We start from the raw sequence: 18,657 nt of genomic DNA, 5'->3' as shown, positions 1-18,657 counted from the left end.
ATTATGTTTGTGACTTGGTGGTCCTAAATTTGTTGTAATCTGCACTCAGTGGTGCACAAAATCACTAGACGTAGTTTTAACTAACATTTAAAATTGACATCCCTTAATGTGACCTTTACCGTTGCTGGCGCAACTCGCGTTTTATTTCCACTTCTACCAGCAGGTGGCAGTAGCCATAACAGACAGGAGTGAGATCTGCAGATACCAACTGCAAGGATTCATTCTACCAAGGCAACAGGTATTTCTTTTTTCTGTGTTGTTGTTGTTGTGTGTTCCTTGTGGATACCTATATTTTTGCTCCTTTATCTACATTTATAGTGATGCTATCCTTTTTGTAATTGTGAGTAGCTATCGGAGTAATTCTGCATTTTTGACGAGCTGACTTTTTTGTCCGTAGTTGCATTGTTTACACGTTTAGGAGTCCCAAAAAAGGAATTATTAGTCTTTGGGCTTAAAGTTTATAGTCATGGCCTACACTATATTGGTCTAAATACGTCAAAAACTTTTAAAAGATACAACAGATAGAAAATCAAGGTACTGTATATTTATATGTGACTTTTAAAATCACAATATGGACGTCCTGTGCATCTCAAGTACCAGGAGCCACAGCAAAGCACAATCTCCCCCCACTGCAGACAAGGGTTTCAGAAGAGCCTAAGGACCAAGTCAGGACCTCCACAGAAAGTTCTACAATGAGTCCTATTGAAAGGAAAGTGGAACAACTTGTCTCGAGTGGATCTCTGCGTGTATTTTCAGAAGAAAATGTCAAAAATGTTTTCCATTTAATTTTGAAATCAGGAATTGCAGTACAATTGGGCACAGCTCACAAATCTAATTCAGATCCAACTTTAAAGAGCTGTCTAGTAGTTCAGGATTTATCCCATCCAAAGTCCTCAGAGCTTTCTATGCAGTTGTTGTATTCATTTACTGAGAAATCAGTGAAAAGGCTGTTGAAGCAGTGCCTCAGTTTTCCCGATTCTCCAATGTTTGACACAAATGAGAAGGATGTTTCACTTTTTCAAGACTGTGATACAAATACGGAATTGAAGTCTCCCAAAAGATTTCAGAGAAAATGTCTCTGACTGCCAAGGATCACAGACCACAGAAAAGTACTGAACCATCAGTGCCCAGTTCACAGATGTACCATGATGCAATTAATCAGCTTTCCAGCTTGCTTGTAAAGTCTGTCATGGATGTTTTGTCTGCTGCGTGTGATTTATCAACGAAGCCTGAAGACAGTGAAAATCAAGTTATGAAGGAAATCAAATCAAATCATTTAATAGTGTATAAACATTTTAGTTGCTATGAAGTACAAGTTAAAAAATGTAGTGACTGTATATAAATATACAGTACCTTGATTTTCTATCTGTTGTATCTTTAAAAAGTTTTTGATGTATGTAGACCAAGATAGTGTAGGCCATGACTATGAATGAGAGAATGAGTGAATAAAGCCATATATTCAGTAGCCATAGAGATGCAGCCATTCAAAGTGCGCGGCACAGACACGTACCGGAGGTAATTGGCTACGGCGTCGCGCATCGATGACGCAAAAAAACATCATCGGTACTTGATTGGTTGACCGAAAGGGGCACTCGTGGTCCATTGGTCGGTCGTAGAAAGATTTACAGTAAATGTCTTTACTGTGCCCGTTTTAGCATCCGTGTCACACCTGAAGAAGGCTCCACGGCCGAAACGTTGTGTTCTCTTTCTTCTTTTTTTCAGCATGGAATAAACCTATTACTTGTTCCTTTGCAGATACAATTCTATTGTTTGTTGTGCTGTCTATGATGTTTTTTTCCCCCCCATTTTCTGTGTCCTTCTGTCTTGTACATTATAAAATGTTACTTACCTTTGCTGTGTCCAAAAGATGAAGGAGCAGGTTTAAATGACTTTGGAGGTTGATCGTTGTATAGAAGATACCCAATGTCCACAGTCTTTTAGGAAGGAATATAAAAAATCCCAAAACAAAGTTTGTATTTGTATTGCACAAAAGGCTTCTGAATTATAAGAGAAACCTGTGAAAATAAACAAATCGAAAAGACAATGTATATCCTGACCTCACTTTCTGGGAGATGACACAAATAATAAATAAAGGTTTCTTACCTTTTAATGAATGTAGGACAAAAAAGGCTGCAAAGTCTGCCCCACTGCACTCTTGGAGTCATTCACCAATTTCTTCCCATATACCCAGCCATTGGTATGGTCATCCATGTAGAGGTATCGCAGACCTCTTCCTTCATCGTGGTCTGGCAGCTTATACAGAAGAAACCTGTATGATTCCAAAAACACATAAAAGAGTATCACATCCTGTATACTGCTCTAGAACTGTGACACTGTACAATGTGTCCTGGGTGTTGGACAGTGTTAACTGTTGAGATCACTAGAAAATAAAAAGGGCACTTAAACAATACTAGTGTCTGTTGCCAGTCTGTGGGTGCACTGGTGCTTCTGGGAGATGAACAGAACCTGTGGCAAGAGAAGAAGGGTCAAGCAGCCTTGATCATTTCTAGGTGATGTAGTGGCCTACAAAGCAAAAATAGCTCTCGTTTTTAGGGGTCGTCCATGTTTGACATGAGCATTGTGGCACAACTGGAATAATCTTATGCGATTAGAGCTCATTTTCTGCATTTTAAACCAGCAGAGCTCTGTAGAACTGAACTGCAGCAGTTGACAAAAAGTCAACAGTTGACTAAAAGAAGCGAGGCAAGGCAAGCATCTCACAAACATTACTCTCCTCAAGAATACATTCTGGTGAATCGTTTCAAAACGAACTATTGAAAGGAAAAAAAACTTTCAAATCCAATAGTAATTTCTTTATGACAAAAAAAAATCATAGACACTGTACCCTGGATTTACAGATGCAGCCATTCAAAGTGCGCGGCACAGGCACGTACCGGGGGTAATTGGCTACGTCATCGCGCATCGTGACGCGAGATGATGCAAAATACCGAGGTAAGTGATTGGTTGACCGACGGGCATTCGTGGTGCGTTGATCGGTCGTAGAAAGATTTAAATGTCTTTACTGTGCCCGTTTAAGTATTGAATATTTATATGGAATTTTACCACTGAAGGGAAATCTTAGTAGCTGAGCATAAAAAGAATAGAAGCATACTGTAACGTGTGTGAAGGCCATAAATGATATTAATTTTGGAACATAAACATACAGTATATGGCTGGTCTCGGTACTAAAAAATACACACCAGTATTTTATTTCTCCCTAAACATTTTAAGCTTCGAAGTCTTTAACTAACGTGATACCGGAGTCAACAAGCATACTTTTAGAATTTGATTAAAAGGGAATATAACATGGAATTGCGTATCTAATTAATTAAGAAATTAATAACGATATCATTATATTCATGTACCGCAACACAAGAATAGTACACGCTGTACATTGTCTGTTGCTAATATTTCTGTAGTGCTTCTTCAGCATTCTGCATATGACCTTGCCGGTGGCGCTGTGGGTTAGGTTCCTGACTCCCACTCTGATCGAATTTAAGTAATTTTAATAACAATGAATAGTCACCTATGGGTTACAATATAAACATTTATACTGATTTAAATCGCGTTTTGATTTAAATCACAAACGCGGGTTTAAATATATGTGTTTTTTGATTCACAATCAGACAAATGCAACATAAATTGATATCTTTGTCATCTAAGTATCTTAATAAACTTTCAGCATAGCTTTCTCCCCGTTTAGATTTATTTTTCTTGGGATCTTGGGATCAAACGTGGAAAGATTAGATTGTAATCGTATTTATTTTTTAAATACATTTTAGAAAAGTGTAATCTATACTAAAAAGCTGTACACCACCTGCTATAAAGATACATATTGTAATACTTTCGGGCTCGGATAGGACGGACACAAGAACTCAGACTTGTGGAGTTAAATCTCAACAAAACAACAACAAATCTCAATATCTTGTACGAATTATTTGTAATACAAACCAAAAACTCTCTCAAATTCCTCAAATTAGCATAGCCCCGCCCCTTATACAAAACCAAACCCTGCTACTGCAGATATACCCGACTTTGATAAAAGAGGAGGAGTGTCTTTGCTGAGTCAGATAGCTGTGGACCTCTTTGACAGTGTGTTGCAGGACTTGTCCGAAAACCAGGAGATAACAGTTGTGAAACAGGATAATGATGTGTTTCATGAACCACACAAGATTCAGCAGGTTGCCAGCTCTGTTCACAATGAATTGCTGTGTCAAACTGGATCCCAACAGGTTCTACAGAAAGTTGTAGCCACCAGAAATGAGACAGTGGTCAAAACCATAATCAGTTCTATGGTGACCAACATTTCCAAGCTGACACATTCAGCTTCCCGATGTTCATCCCTTTCACCAGAGACCAGTATTAGCAGAGAAGCAAGTGAGATCATTGATGAGGTGAGGGGTGATATTAACATAACTAGTGAGCACAGCAAAGAGGCAACACCCAGTGCTCTGTCTTCTGAAGTTTCTCTTGTTTCTTCTGAAATAGTACATGGAGTCACAGATAATCTGCTAAAGAAAATTCAGCTAAACTGTTCCAGCCCTGAGTCCAGTACTCCTCAAGCTGCCATTGATATGGAAACCCGGAGCACTGAGCAGCTCATGTGCACCAACATGGACCAGTTAGAACCTTCACCTGTTATTGGTCGAACAGTCAGAAGTAAAAAAACGACAGTCTTCTATGACAAAGTCTCCAAAAGGCTTTTCTCCAACACTCCCAAGTGGTTTTGAAAACAGTTTCCAGCCAGAAGACACTATGGATAAGCCCTGCTCATCAGCTGTTGGTGTGACACCTTGTTAGCTTCTGGGACCCGAGAGAAGCCTGGAGATTATATGATTATATGTCAGCCGTCCCCTGTTCTTCTATATCTCTAGCTTGACTCCGTCCGGCTGCTCGGCTTTTGTTTGTAAAGTTTGAACGAGCGCCCCGTTCACTGTTTCTTGTGAAGTAAACATGACTCTCTCTGGCTTTGTCACTGTGGTCAGAAAGCATTTCTTGATTCTGCTTGAGCAGCTTCATGAATTGTAAGCGACTGTAAGAGCTCTTTCTAAAGTCAGCCCTCCTACAACAATTTATCACGCAGTCTCTTATGTGCACATTTTCCCACAAGTTGATCTCTTAACATGTCAGCTTCCAATACTCCCAAGTCACACGATTTAGCCAGTTCTCTTAGTGAATTCACAAAAGCATCAACAGATTCGTCCTGAGACGAATTCCTACATTTATGCCCTTCCAAAACCACATTTCTCCGCGGTGTAAAGTAAGCGTCTAAGGCAGCTAGTCTGTTCATATGTACCTTTTTCTCCAGCGAGGTTGGCGAAAATCCGCTGCAGGGGCGCCCCGATGCAGTGCAGTAATGCAGCCCGTCTCAGGCATCCGGAGCTTCTGTAGATCCACTGGCTATTTCAAAACATCTGTACGACTTCATCCATGTCTTGTATTCCGTATACAAATCCGGAGCTCCGAGGTTCAGTGGAAGCGGTGGAGAAAGCTGGGCATAAGCAAAACTTCTCGGCGCGGCGGCCGTATCTTCCATGGCGCAAGCTTAACGAACAGTCCGAAAATTCAAGAGTTCGTTTCAACCAGCACGAGAACTAAAATCTGCAGTGTTCTGCTCGCTTTGAGTTCGCCAAGCACTCATCTCTCGTCGCAATAAATGTTGTGTATCTTAATAAAGAGTCGTTCTTATATTATTTTAACTATTTTATTAACTACACAGATCACTCCCTTACACCATATATTCCCGCCTTCTACTCTCCCGTTCCGTTGTCTCGCGATGTCTACTCACTATACTCAGCTACCATATTCAGATATTGTGAAACAAATTTTAACTAAGCTGCTCTTAAGAATTCATCCTATTTCTCCAAAGAGGGAGGAGAAACAAGAACAGATTATGGAAAGTTTATCTTGTTGAGAGCTTAGTGAATTTGCTGTGGGCATTATTGACAATGTGCTGAAGAAACTATTTACAGCCCCAGATACCTCAGAATGTAATCCAACAATGGGAAGCAATATCCAATGTGAGCTGGTTTCTGTCAAACAAGTGGCCAGCCGTATTTACAGAGAACTGCTGCAGAGTGCTGGTTCCAAAGACAACTTACAGCAAGCAGTAGCAGCCAAGAGTGAGGCCCTGGCCCAAAAGATAGTTGATTCTCTTGTGAGAGAAATTATGAAGTTCCAACATTCAGATATCGAGTCTTCAGATGCTCCTCAAGCTGACAATGATATGGAAACCCGGAGCACCGAGCAGCTCATGTGCACCAAAATGGACCAGTTAGAACCTTCACCTGTTATTGGTCGAACAGATGCAGTGAAAGATATCATGGCAAAACTGCTTTTGAAAATTCGCCCTGGATTCCCCAACCCAGAAGATTATTCTGGGGAATTGGAAGAGCTGTCTGAGTCTCAGGTCAGAGACCTGGCACTGAAACTCACCAAAGATGCTCTGAAGGAATTGTCAAAGGTTTCCACTCTAACCATCAGTGAACCAAAGGCTGAAGATCTTCCATTACAGCAAGCCATCAAGAATACTGTTTACTCTGTTTACAGCAAACTGATGGAATCCATTGGCAGCAAGAAAGTATTACAAGTAGGAATTGCCTCACAGAATCCAGAAATGATCAAGGAAATGGCCTGTTGTGTGGCTAAAGAAACTATTGCAAATTATGGTTTACGAAGCGGGTGTTCAATTCCATCTTCACAATCTCTCATTTCTCAGAAAACCAGTAAGTCCAAACAGGAGAAAATTGTGGACTCAAACGTAACTACAGTCAGAAGTAAAAAAACTACAATCTTCTATGAAAAAGTCTCCAAAGGGCTTTTCTCCAACAGTCCAAAGTGTTTTTGAAAACATTTTCCAGCCAGAAGACACAATGGATAAGTCCTGCTCATCACGTTCCCTAGGAGAAGCTGTTGGTGTGACACCTTGTTCTAATAAGAAAAAAGATTTCTTAGCTTCTGAGACCCCAGAGAAGCCTGGAGATTATTTGGCTCAAACAGTCCAGGATCAAGAAGTAGTACAGCAGTGTAAGGCTTCAGGGAAGACAGTTAAGAAGACTAAGAAGAGCTCCTCGATGCCAGACTTTATGAAAACACAACCTCTGGAGTCCTCTTTGCATGATGTGGTTGATGAGGTATGACCAACAGTTCCAAACATGTAAAAATTTCTCTTATGAAAGTAGGATGGACCTGTTCTGTACCTAATTAACAGACGTCTGTGTAGGATGTACTGGAAAATGGAACTCTTATTTTGTAAATATGATGATAGTTATGTTGTGCATTTTCCTTTACAATAAAACTACAAATCCAGATTTCTTTACCCTAATACTGTATAACATCTCAGAAATGTCAGTTCATAGCATACGTACTAAACTCACGTGTCTGTGGATTTCAGCTTTATCACTTTCTTATTCAATTAGTACAAGAGCAATCAGGTGAGTTAATGCTACTATAGAGAGACTTGCTCACAGTATTGTCTACCAGTATTTCCAAACTGATGTCTGCATCATACAAAAAATTGAGATGCATTTTTTTCTATACATGCAATTGTAAACATTCACATTGATTTCTTATTTTATATTTCATTGTCTGCCTTTATTCTAGTGTTAACGTCAGTGCTAAAAACATATACACACCCCATAATCCTTATCTTCTTTTCCGTAAGAGAAGTGTTACTTGTTTTGATTTACTTTTAAAAATGAAAAAAATTAACTGAACTGTAACTTTTTGTTTTTTTTTTTGACAGGAGTTGCCCGGACACTCATCTTGGTATGTGTACAATCCCAGCCTTAATAAGGACAAAAATCTCAGTCCAGTCCAAAGCAAGAGTGGTCTGCGCATTGACATAGCAAAACATTACATGACCCCAATGCAACTGACCAAAACATCTGAGAGCGAAGGGCTTCTCTCGCACAGCAACATCCCCTTTGCAGTTAATAGGCCGGATGAAGATGTGAATGTGAGCCAGAAAGTCAAGAAACATCCTTTGAAAAAGTTTGGCTCCATGATAAAGCATAAGATCATGGGTAATACTGTAGGTCAAAAGATGTCAGAACTCAGAATGAAACAAATCCATCTTTGGAAAAGTTAAGAGCCCAGGGAACATCCAGTGGACGTGGGAGCTGTGAAAGCTTTGGACCATTTAAAGTGCCTGATGAGTACAATGAGCCTCAAAAATTAAAGTTTGGGTATGGATTAGATACCCAAACTTTAATTATTAATTAATTTGGGCATTATTGTATTTTTAATATTAGCACTACAGAAATTATTTGAATAGAATGCTCATTTGTACATCAAATAATATTCTAGAAGACATTTCTATTAATTGCAATCAACAAGAATAGCAACTGCTATGGTGGCCAAAGCTGAATATTCTGTATGAATAATGACTACAAATTTATCAAGATCAATACAGTACGTAACAGTTTGAAGAAAGATGTGAAGACGGGGGTTTGAATTTAATCCTTTCTGTAGGGGGTTTAGACTTCTAAGTCACAAGCTGAGGTTTATGGCAGGAAAGGGGGTTAACTGATAAGGATTGCAGATGCAAGCTAGGAACCCCAATGGGGGTAATCTTAAACTGACCATTTTTTGTCCAGAACATCGTAAACTGGCCAAATACCATGAGCCCCCCTCTTTTCCATCAGACCGAGTGACGTCAGAAACGGAGAAGAAGACACTATATAACCCAAAAGTTTGTAACAGTACGGGGAACAATACTTTGGTTTTGTTGTTTCTTGCGGGAAACAAGACTTCGGCTTTATTGTTCCTTGCATGCAATAAACTCATCTGTTTTACTTCATCTCGGGATCAAGAACCTTATTCCTTCTGTTACAACAAGTTCAAGTATAATAGCTGTGGAAGAAATATTCCTAAATTGTTTTCTTTGTGTGCTCATAGTTCTTCAAAAAAGAAGTTTTTAGTTTGGACAGATTCAGTAGGAACAAGCCTCAGAACACTCCAGATGGTGAGTATTTAGTTTGTGACTGTGATTTTATTTTGTGTAGCACATTAGTGACAAGTGTGGTTCAGAATTAGACATTGGATGGAATTTATGTAGAATGGGGGAATTCATCCTAAATTTAGAATCCTTTAAAAAACAAACTGATTTGAATACAAATTGGCCTTAGTGTTCTGCAAACGGCAAGTTTTATTGACTCTGCTACCTCCATAGGAATGGTGAGGCAGAACTCTAAACTCCACTCTGATCTAGTGGTTAACTGTGCACCTCTACTCTTACCTGATCTCTCTTCTTCTAAATAGTCAATATGGTTTTAGAAAAGGTCATTCTTCCTTTACCAACTTGTTAAAATTCTTCAAACAAGTCACAGCAGTAAACACACAGAACGTACATAAATGATATGATTAGATTTTAAAGATGCTTTTGATAATGTTCTTCTTAAATTAAAGGCAATAGGCATTTAGGGAAATTCATGTATTGAACTGGTTAAGGGACTGGTAATAGTACAGATCAGGGGTGAATAGTCCAATAGAAGATGACAGGAATAATGTATATGAATGTGATTGAAATGATTGAAAAACTGTTGTCTAATAGCCAAATTACCACACACCTTTAATCAAATAGCTTCTTATTAAATAAACCTGACATTAAGATGCCTCTGGGTAGAACCGTATCCAAAGTCTATCTGACCTGCTGCCATGGAATAAAGAAACTTGAACAGTGACATGTCAAACCACTCTGTGTTTCCAGGGATCCCTGTAATTCCAAATTCAGGAAGATGCCAAAAAAAACATCTTTGCTGTCGAAGATGTCGACTGCTTTATCCAGAGCCTTTCTGTAATAATCCATCTGCTATCATCAAACATGTTTCACATGGAGGGGAAACTCCTTGCAATGAAAACTCAAAAAAGAGTTCTAATGATGGGAACCTCATTTGCCTAGCTGATCTACTGTTTCTGAAATAAAAATAATTGCATTCATGTTTTTTTTATAATGTTGTGTTATATAAATAGGTGAGAACACTACCACATCCATGACCAGACACTTTTCAACTAAATCAGAAAATGGTTGGTTAATTTTAATGTTGTCTTTAAATATCTTATTGGTGTACTACACCATTAAAAAAATAAAAGAGTTTTAGCCTTCATAATTCTATTCATAGTTATAGCAAGACCTGATTAACTGTAAGTATTCAAAATCCTCAAAGCTACTGACCTACAGTAGTGCACTTCATAAGATTTAGTAGTGCAGCATGAACTAGGGGAAACTATTTGGATTTAAAAAAAATATATAAAAGGTTTAAATAATCTACCAAACAGGGAAATGGATATTTTTATTCAAAGGGTTTGGGGCCTGGAAGAAACATACCAACTGCGATGTGGACGCCGATATCCTGACGTCCTTGAGGAAAGGGTTAGACTAGATACATGAATGAATTGGCTACTGAAAAACCAGGCAAGCCAGATGAACTATCAACGTTCTACTGTGCACCAACAAGTGCACCTAATGAACTTTCGTGTGATTGGCAAGTTGCAATGCCTCACTGCACAAGCTGTATTCCTGGTCAGAGGGCTTAAAACAAATTGCCAACTTTTTGTGAAAGTACATAAGCTATAACTATAGTATTCTCATTCCAGAAAGTGTTGCGTTTCTTTTTTCCATCTGTACTGTGTGTATATATATATACTGTATGGACCAGGAACTTATCTAGTCTCTTTTTGGTTTCCATTCGGACCGCTTAGGGGAGCGAACGGTAAACGGACCGCGGTGAGGAACAAGTCCCGAAACGGTTAGCCAGCATCTTGATACTGTCTGCAGGAGAGAGTAATTTTAATAGGCTGGGCAAACGATTTTTAAATTTTTTTAAAAAGAAATAAAAAATGAGATTTAATAATGTGTTCCTGCTCAACTTAGACATTGCACGACTTTAAAACCTATAAAAATGGGTTTCGAGAGTTAAAAACCACTTTTTATGCGCGAAAAATGGGTGATTTTTCTTCCTCGTGATCAGCTCAGAATCTCTGTGTACGCTGTAAGGTTTTTACTTCTTAATTAAACGTTTAAAATTCACGAATTTCATAAAGACAACACACGTTTCGAAGAGAAAAAATCCCATTCTTTTCTCTTCCTGTTGTGTGAAACTCATCAGCAGGTCTTTTTTTCCCCAATCAGAGGCTCTGAAAATAGCGTACCGCCCACTGCGCTCCGTCAGAGAGGGGCGCGGCACTGAGAGAGGGAGGAGGCGCGGAGCTCAGCAGCACAGAACGAACGTTCTACTGCCTGGAGCGCTTATGGCAGCGATCGCGTCTGCATTTATAACTTAGTTTTTAAAATTAATCAAGCAATATGAAGCATCTCTTTTTACTTTTAAGTAACTTAATTATCAAGCACAGCTTTCTCACCACCTAGACTACTTTTTGATACCATCCTTAGATAAAGCAGAAACTTCTTGTTCTGTCTAATGACATTACAATTGGAAAGATTACAGAATTTAATCGTCTTTAATTTTGTTACGTTATACATTTTAGAAACGTTTCATCCATACAAACACCACAAAACTATTCTCGATTGTATTTCTGAATGGTATGAGCACTGGGGTCCTAGATTCAATTCCTGCCATCCTGTGTGTGTGGGGTTTGCATGTTCTCTCTGGGTTACATGGTTTTTCTCCATATGTGTGATATGACTCCCTCTCGCACTCCAAAACATACTGGTAAGTTAATTGGTTTATGGGAAAACTGGCCCTGGTGTGTGTGTGTTTGTGTCTGTCTGTCCTGTGATGGACTGGCGCTATGTCCAGGGTGTATTCTGCCTTGTGTCCGTTGCTTACTGGGATAGGCTCCAAATCCTCTGTACTGGATAAAGAGATTAGAAATAGATGGAACTATACACAGTGTTAGAAACCCACTATGAAATGGCAGCATCTCACTGAGAATAAAATATTTTATAGTGCTGGCCTTTTCACCTCTCTTGCACATCAGTATCCATACCTAGTTATTTAAACAAATTACCTCTAATTATAAACATCTTAATATGCTGGCTCTGTGGATCCGCATCAGCTACAGTATGTTTGCCCATTCCTTCAATTCATGTGCATCCAACACACAGTTCAACACTAGTAACTGCACAAAATCTAAAATACAATCCTCATTTCAGTATCTATGTAAACATACAGTCTGTTAACTTCATCATCTTCATCAAAAGTATGCCTAACCCCATTAGGAAGTGTTCTTGTTATCAGTGTATTCCTTAGCTTTCCCAAAATTATCTTCTTCTTACCAACATCTCTAGTCTTTTATCCTGCAATAACTCAGCCAACACTTAAATCCCCAAAAGCTGCTTGTGTTAATTTCTTTAAATCACAAATATCATGTGTAAATACTGGCCATTTAATACTCTGCATTGTGGGATAATAGTTTATTTTAAAGGGAACTAGAGAAACTAAGAACTAGAGAAATTAAGAAAGGCTTTTTTTCCTAGAATTAATAAATGCACATCCTGTTCACTGGGGAAATTAAATCCACATTGAGCAATCTTCAATATGTTCAGAATATGACAGCGAGAATCCTATCAGGGATGCATTACACCTGTTTTCAAGTCCTTGCACTGGTTACCTATCAGGTTTCGAGTCAACTTCAAATTCCTCATCCTCATTCTGTACCTACAGTATATGGCTTATTATCTGTCTACTCCCCCACCTTTGTCCGTCTGACTCTGGTCTTCTAGCTGTCCTCAAGAACATCTACATTCTGTGGGTGACAGGGTCTTCTCTAGCTGCACCCCAGAGCTCTCAATTTGTATTCCCAGTGATATCAGTCACGTACCTTGAGTGCATTTAAATCTAACCTCAGAACCTTTCTTTTCAGAAGACTTAGTGTCTGTATCTGCTTCATTTTCTAATTTTGGTAGCACCTCTAACTGCTTGTCTTTCTTATATGTATTTACTTTGTAATCTGTGGTCCTTTTATCTGTTTTTACATCTACTGTATTGCTTTGAGATGCCACCTTTAATGGTAATATATAAAATAAAGTTTTTTATTATTGTTATAGGGAAACATGATCAGATTTTCCCTGGTTCAGAAAAAAAGATCTAAAGTATACTAGTTTGTCACTCTTCTCATTCCCTTTGCTAAATTACTTTTCATACTAATCTGATCAATCTAACTGCCAGTTTTCTGTGCTTTCTCTATCCTGCTAGATTTGCAATTATTCTGAAAATTTTCATCTTGAAATAACTCATTTCTAAATACCCTTTTCACTGTTAACATCTTATAGCAACTCTGCGACAAAATATACACTTAGCTCAACCTGACAGTTCATCCTGCTACCAACATTAAATAAAACAAATCTTAAGATTTCTATATTTATGTCTTTATTTAGTGGTTTCATTAGTGACAAAGGCTAAACTTTCTTGGAAAAATGTATTTTATGTGTTGCGGAAAAAACTGACTTGCTTTAACAAAATATGTTTACAAGTCCTTTCACCTGGCAGTTTACCTAAATGCCCAACTATCTGAGAAGCCCTCCATGAAACCATAGTTGCTATTAATTCATTTAGGGCTCACTGACAGAATTGCTGTTTTTTATGCATGCTAATTTCTGATTCCTCACTCTGTTTCATGTTTATAGATAAGACTATTGATCGCGAAGGGAAATTGATGTACATGTTTACATGTTCTTTTGTAACATACACCTTTTTGTGATTTTTTTGTATATCTAAGCAAGTGTTCCTGCATCCCTCTTCTGCACTATAGGCATGGCTTTTATTCTGTTTGCTCCATTTCTAAAACTTTTTGCTCATGTGCATTTTTGTATTTTTTTACACCTCTAGCACTTTAACGTCCTGAATTTTCATTTGCCTTAATTTGTAGAATGAATTTGAGTTTTAGCCTTAAAAATCTTAAGTTTTCACTATCTTTTGTTTCTTGTCCTACAACTGTTATTATTGATCACCATGACTTCATTCAGCCTTTCCTGAACGTCTATGACAGGCAGAGAGAGTGCTGTTTCTGGTGCGATCTTTTGCAGCTGACATTTCACTGTTTTAAACGAACAAGAAATTAGATTGCTCATAAATCACTTATTCTATATAAATACAGCGTAATTGCCCTCCGAAAATCCTCTTTTTCTTGTTCGTTTTAGAGACCTTGATCGAAACTGATTTTAGATGTCAGAAAGGATTTATTTTCTCTGTATTTCCTACATTGCTTTGTCGAGATTTTAACTTTATATTTAGGCTCAGATTTCAACTATAAATCGTACACTAATTAAAAGCAGTAAATACTGATGTTTTGCTCCCTCTTACCACAAAAATATATATGTTTTGTAGCTGGGATGAACTTTATTTCGTACGCGTAGCTACTGCGATTTGGACACGAAGCGGTTAAAGATGGCGGCAAATCAGGCACCCAGAGAGGGGGGGGGGGCGTCTTCTCGCCTCCATAACTAAAATGCCAAATAGGAGTGGCTTAAGCGACATACGCAGTCGTGTAACTGACAGTTTGAGGTAGCCTATCGTGTAAATTTCGCTTTGTTGCTGATAGGTTAAGCTTTCGAAACTCTGCCCCAAAGTCATGTGACTGATTTTTCGCCCTGGTTAAACGCAATGATCACAAGCACCACCATGGTTACTGGGATGTGTAGTTTTTAATTCCGTTTGAATTATAACTGTACGTACTGTCTTCATATTTGGCCAGGGCTTTAAAGAGAAGGCGCGCCAAAAAAATTCGGTGCCGTTGTCTCGGCTTTAAAGGTACCCCCGTGCTGGAAGAATTTGACCTCGGAACGTTTTCCCAGCGTAATTTTAATATAATTTGTCTCCCTGGAGATCGATTTAGATTATTCGAGAAATTCAAACTACGATCATAACATTTATATTTATAGACATACTCCAATATGGCGTCTCGCTCTCCATCGTCTTCCCCCGACTCTGCTACGGGTTCAGGTACCGACCCGGCTCGGCCAGACACATTCTATCTGGTTTGACTTTTCAGGTCAAAGTTGGAACATGTAACAGCAAAACCAGGGTCCATTGACTTTGAAGGACAAAGGAAATGGTAAGTTAGAATGAATTACAGTTAAACGGGTTAAATTGGAAACTGTCTTCTTAGATAATTGTAGAACTACATTGTGATTATAAGCATAATCCATCTAAAGTACCTCCTTGTAGTAGGGCTACATTGGACCTGTGACTTTATTTCTCCTGGTATTCTCCAAATATTTTGTATTACTGACAAACCTACTGGCCACATATACTGAGTTTTATACATTATTTATATGCAAAATTTAGAAATAAGCAGTAGGCATAAATGAACAGGGTAATAAAATATATCTATATATATATATCATATCAGGTACATTTAAAAAATAAATTGAATCATTTTCCACACAGTGAGCATATTGCCACTGTGAATTTAAAATAGGAATACAATTAAATACAGTTAAATTCCAGTGGATTTGCTGTTTGAAACAGCCATTGTTATCCTGTGTTCACATGATGACTAGCTAATCATATTCTTAAAGTTTGCTTCTTCTCATTGATACCTTTTCAGTTGTTGAATATGTATTCTTTTCAGTAAGCGATAGCTAAAGTATTGTGCACAAAGTCATTTTAAGTTACACGAGGCAAGAGACAAATCTTTGCGAGTCCACAAAACCCACACTAAATATAGGTTTCAGTGTTGTCCAGAAAAAAGAAAGGTAATTGTGCGAACTTTTACAGTGATTGTAAGAAACCCAACAGACCAGGGACTGTAAGTAGGGTTTCAGTTGTTAAAGGCTAAATAACATCCTAGGCAAGTAAGATCTGTCAGTCAACTTATGGGATAGACTATGACTAAATTACATACCCGAGAAGCTGAGTTCTAGTATTGACAGTCTCCTTGCCGAACTGTATTAAAAATAGAAAACAAAACATTTGCCCTACTGAAAAGTGGTTAAGAGTTTCTACCAGCTGGGCTCTGCAAGGCTGCTGATGGGTTACACATTGTGCTGTGATGTTGCAGGCAGGCCTGGAAGCAGCTTGGGGACATGAGCAAAGAACAGGCCAAGCAGGAGTATGTAGCGTGTGTGCATTCGCTGGACCCAGAAGGTAGGGACTTCCTTCTGACTCAATTTCACTTAAACCTGCTATTTGTTTGGCGTCAGCTTTTGGGCGCCAGGATGATGTCATGCATTGACAGGGTGAACTGTCTCTGGGACAAGCTGTCAGATTTGTTCTAGGGATAAACCTGTTCCTGGGATTCCTACAGTACAAGAGACACTTTCAGATGATTCATCAGTAAACTACTAGCTACTAGCAACCTAATGAATACAGTCACTTGAGCAACCCACTTGTGTCTGTAACCTCTCTTGCGTTTTTCTGTTCTTGGTAGTTTGTATACTGAAGTAATTCTGGCAGTAATTTGTAAAATTAACCTCTCTCAACACAGCAACAATGATAGTGACCGTCATCTTACCTAAACAAAACATGAATATTAATGATCAGAAACTAAGTCCCACTTTTAAAATCACAAATATGCTCCTTAAAAAAATCACAGAATCGGGTTCCAGATAGCTGCATGTTTTGCTTACTCAAAGAGCAAAAGGTCTGTTTTCTACCAAATGTTACCAAAAACATCCCTGCCCACTTGCAGCTGACAGGACTTGGCTGTTTCCCCATATATACTGTATGCCATATATATCCAGTGAGTATAATATGAAGAGGGGTGGATCAGGGATTTAGTGTTCACTGTTGTCCCTTTTGTGCTACATTTAAGAAAATAAAATAAGTTTTCAATATGCATTGTCTTACCTTTATGACTACCGAGAATAAGTACTCTGGGACACAATCATTCTTTTCAGAACAGGTGGATAAGGTTAAATAATAGTCATAAAGGTAAATAAAAACAATCACCACATCTTCATATACAGTACAGTTACTACATTTTTGATCAACTTGAAGCATTGGATTATACAGTATGACTGTTTACTCTGTGGAGCTGTCCACTTCGACTGGCTTTGTAATAGGCCTGTACAGTTTAAAAGAGAGAGTTTATGTTCACATTTTTACAAAGAATAAGGTTACAGTGCCGTGCTGGTGTTTCGATCCGGTAAGAATATCTTAAGTCTAATAAACCTTCCAGCATTCCTTAATGATTTACTGATTTTTAAGTCAAAGGCCATACACCTAGCTGAAGTTAAAAAATATCTGAGGAACTTAAACCATTATCAAGCTGGCACTTGCAAAAGTAGGCATGTCTCTAATGTCGGGTAGGATTGAGTTTCCCCTTGAAATCTTGATTTTCTGACCTGCTCAATGCCTGTGACCTCACAGTGATGTCACTCACAGTCGTGTTCTTCTCCAGTGGGTGATCTCTCTTTTATAAGCTCAAAGCATGTCAAGCGGGGAAAGACTCTCTCTCATGAGTATGTCAGAGGAGTGTGTGCACATTTCCTCATCCTGTTTCAATTGTTTTATTTTAACCTTTGCTAATCCGATAGGTAAATATTAACCCACATATAAGCTGTGCCCGGGAATGTAGACAGTGGAAACTGAAAAATGAACTTCACATGGCACAATTTACCATTCTTACCATTTAAAAAAAAGCTCTTACTTTTTAAATAAATAAAGGAAAATGTAAAGGTGCTTTTTTTCTGCACAAAACTGTCTTTCATAATGTAATATTATGCTGTGGATTAAAAACAAACGATTCTTTAAAAATTCCCAAGTATATGTTGTTATAATTAGATGCCATTGTATGCTATATTCATTTATAGTAGTGCAGGTGGGTAGCTGCGTCAGCATGCGTAGTCTGTAAAGGAACAATAGGTTTATTCCATGCTGAAGAGAGAAGAGAGAAAAAACAGGTTCCCAAAACGTCATATTAGTTTAAAGCCATATCTTTAATTTGTAAAAAGCAGTTTTTTAGCAAAAAAAAAAGTATTTCTAATATCACACTTAAAGAGGGAGTAGAAACTCCATTGAAACAGATGCCAACAGCCACAATTTAACGGCAGCTGATTGTCAGAGCCACCTGAGAAGTGACAGAGAAAAGCCTAATTTCGCAGGGAAATGGTTGTTCTCTTTGAAAGATTCAATTGAATATATGGAATTAATAATCTATTTGAATGTATCTCATAAATGCTGTTAAATGATAGTACCTATACAGTACTAACTACATGCTTCTAGACTAACATTGAGCAAATTAAATTCTAGAGGCTAAATACTGTATGCAGTACAGTGGGAAATATTGAATTGTTTTGGGAAATAATAAAAGACAGATTATATTTACAGTGACTACTGGTCAGGGGATAAAGTGAGTTCCTGAAGTGATTATCTAGAAATAACTAATTTATATACCATAAATATACAGTGTTGGCAAAGCAGGACAGTTTAGTCCAAAAGCCTACTGTTCCCCCTAGTGGAAATATGTTTGTACCGCTTTCCTTGCGCTACAAGAATATTTGCCAGTATCAAATAATCATAATGTATCTCTTCCAGGCTAAAATAAGCAACAGTAAACACTGGTATTTAACTGGAATATAGTAGCATAAAAAAGTGGCACAGTGGTGCTGTCTCAGAGCACTGGGGCCATGAGTTCATCCTCAGACCTGGGGTTTGTAGGTTCTACATGTGTTTGCTTGGGTTGTCTTCAGGTATTTGGCTTTTGTGAAAATTGTCCCTGGTGTGAGTGTGCGCTGTGATGGACTGGGGTCCA

General features: G+C 38.3%; 1 protein-coding gene across 3 annotated transcripts in view; it reads left to right on the top strand.

Annotated features, from left to right (window-relative positions):
* The window catches only part of LOC138241228 (acyl-CoA-binding domain-containing protein 6-like), a 250,466-nt gene that overhangs the window by 52,621 nt on the left and 179,188 nt on the right, over positions 1-18,657 (top strand). For 2 of the 3 annotated variants that reach the window (XR_011190415.1, XR_011190416.1), the window contains exons 2-3: positions 14,953-15,015; positions 15,964-16,049. Coding sequence is in view for 1 of the 3 variants with exons in the window: in XM_069194294.1 (XP_069050395.1) it covers positions 14,953-14,994 (42 nt within the window). In the remaining 2 variants the exon portion in view is untranslated. Of the gene's footprint in view, positions 1-14,952; positions 15,016-15,963; positions 16,664-18,657 lie in introns of those variants that run through there. The other variant, XM_069194294.1, reaches the window with a different exon arrangement.

This window comes from Lepisosteus oculatus, chromosome 9 (genome assembly GCF_040954835.1).
Source record: "Lepisosteus oculatus isolate fLepOcu1 chromosome 9, fLepOcu1.hap2, whole genome shotgun sequence".
NCBI classification, from domain to species: Eukaryota; Metazoa; Chordata; class Actinopteri; order Semionotiformes; family Lepisosteidae; genus Lepisosteus; species Lepisosteus oculatus.
Note: the sequence above shows the minus strand (reverse complement) of the source record. Positions and strands in the feature narration are given on the sequence as shown.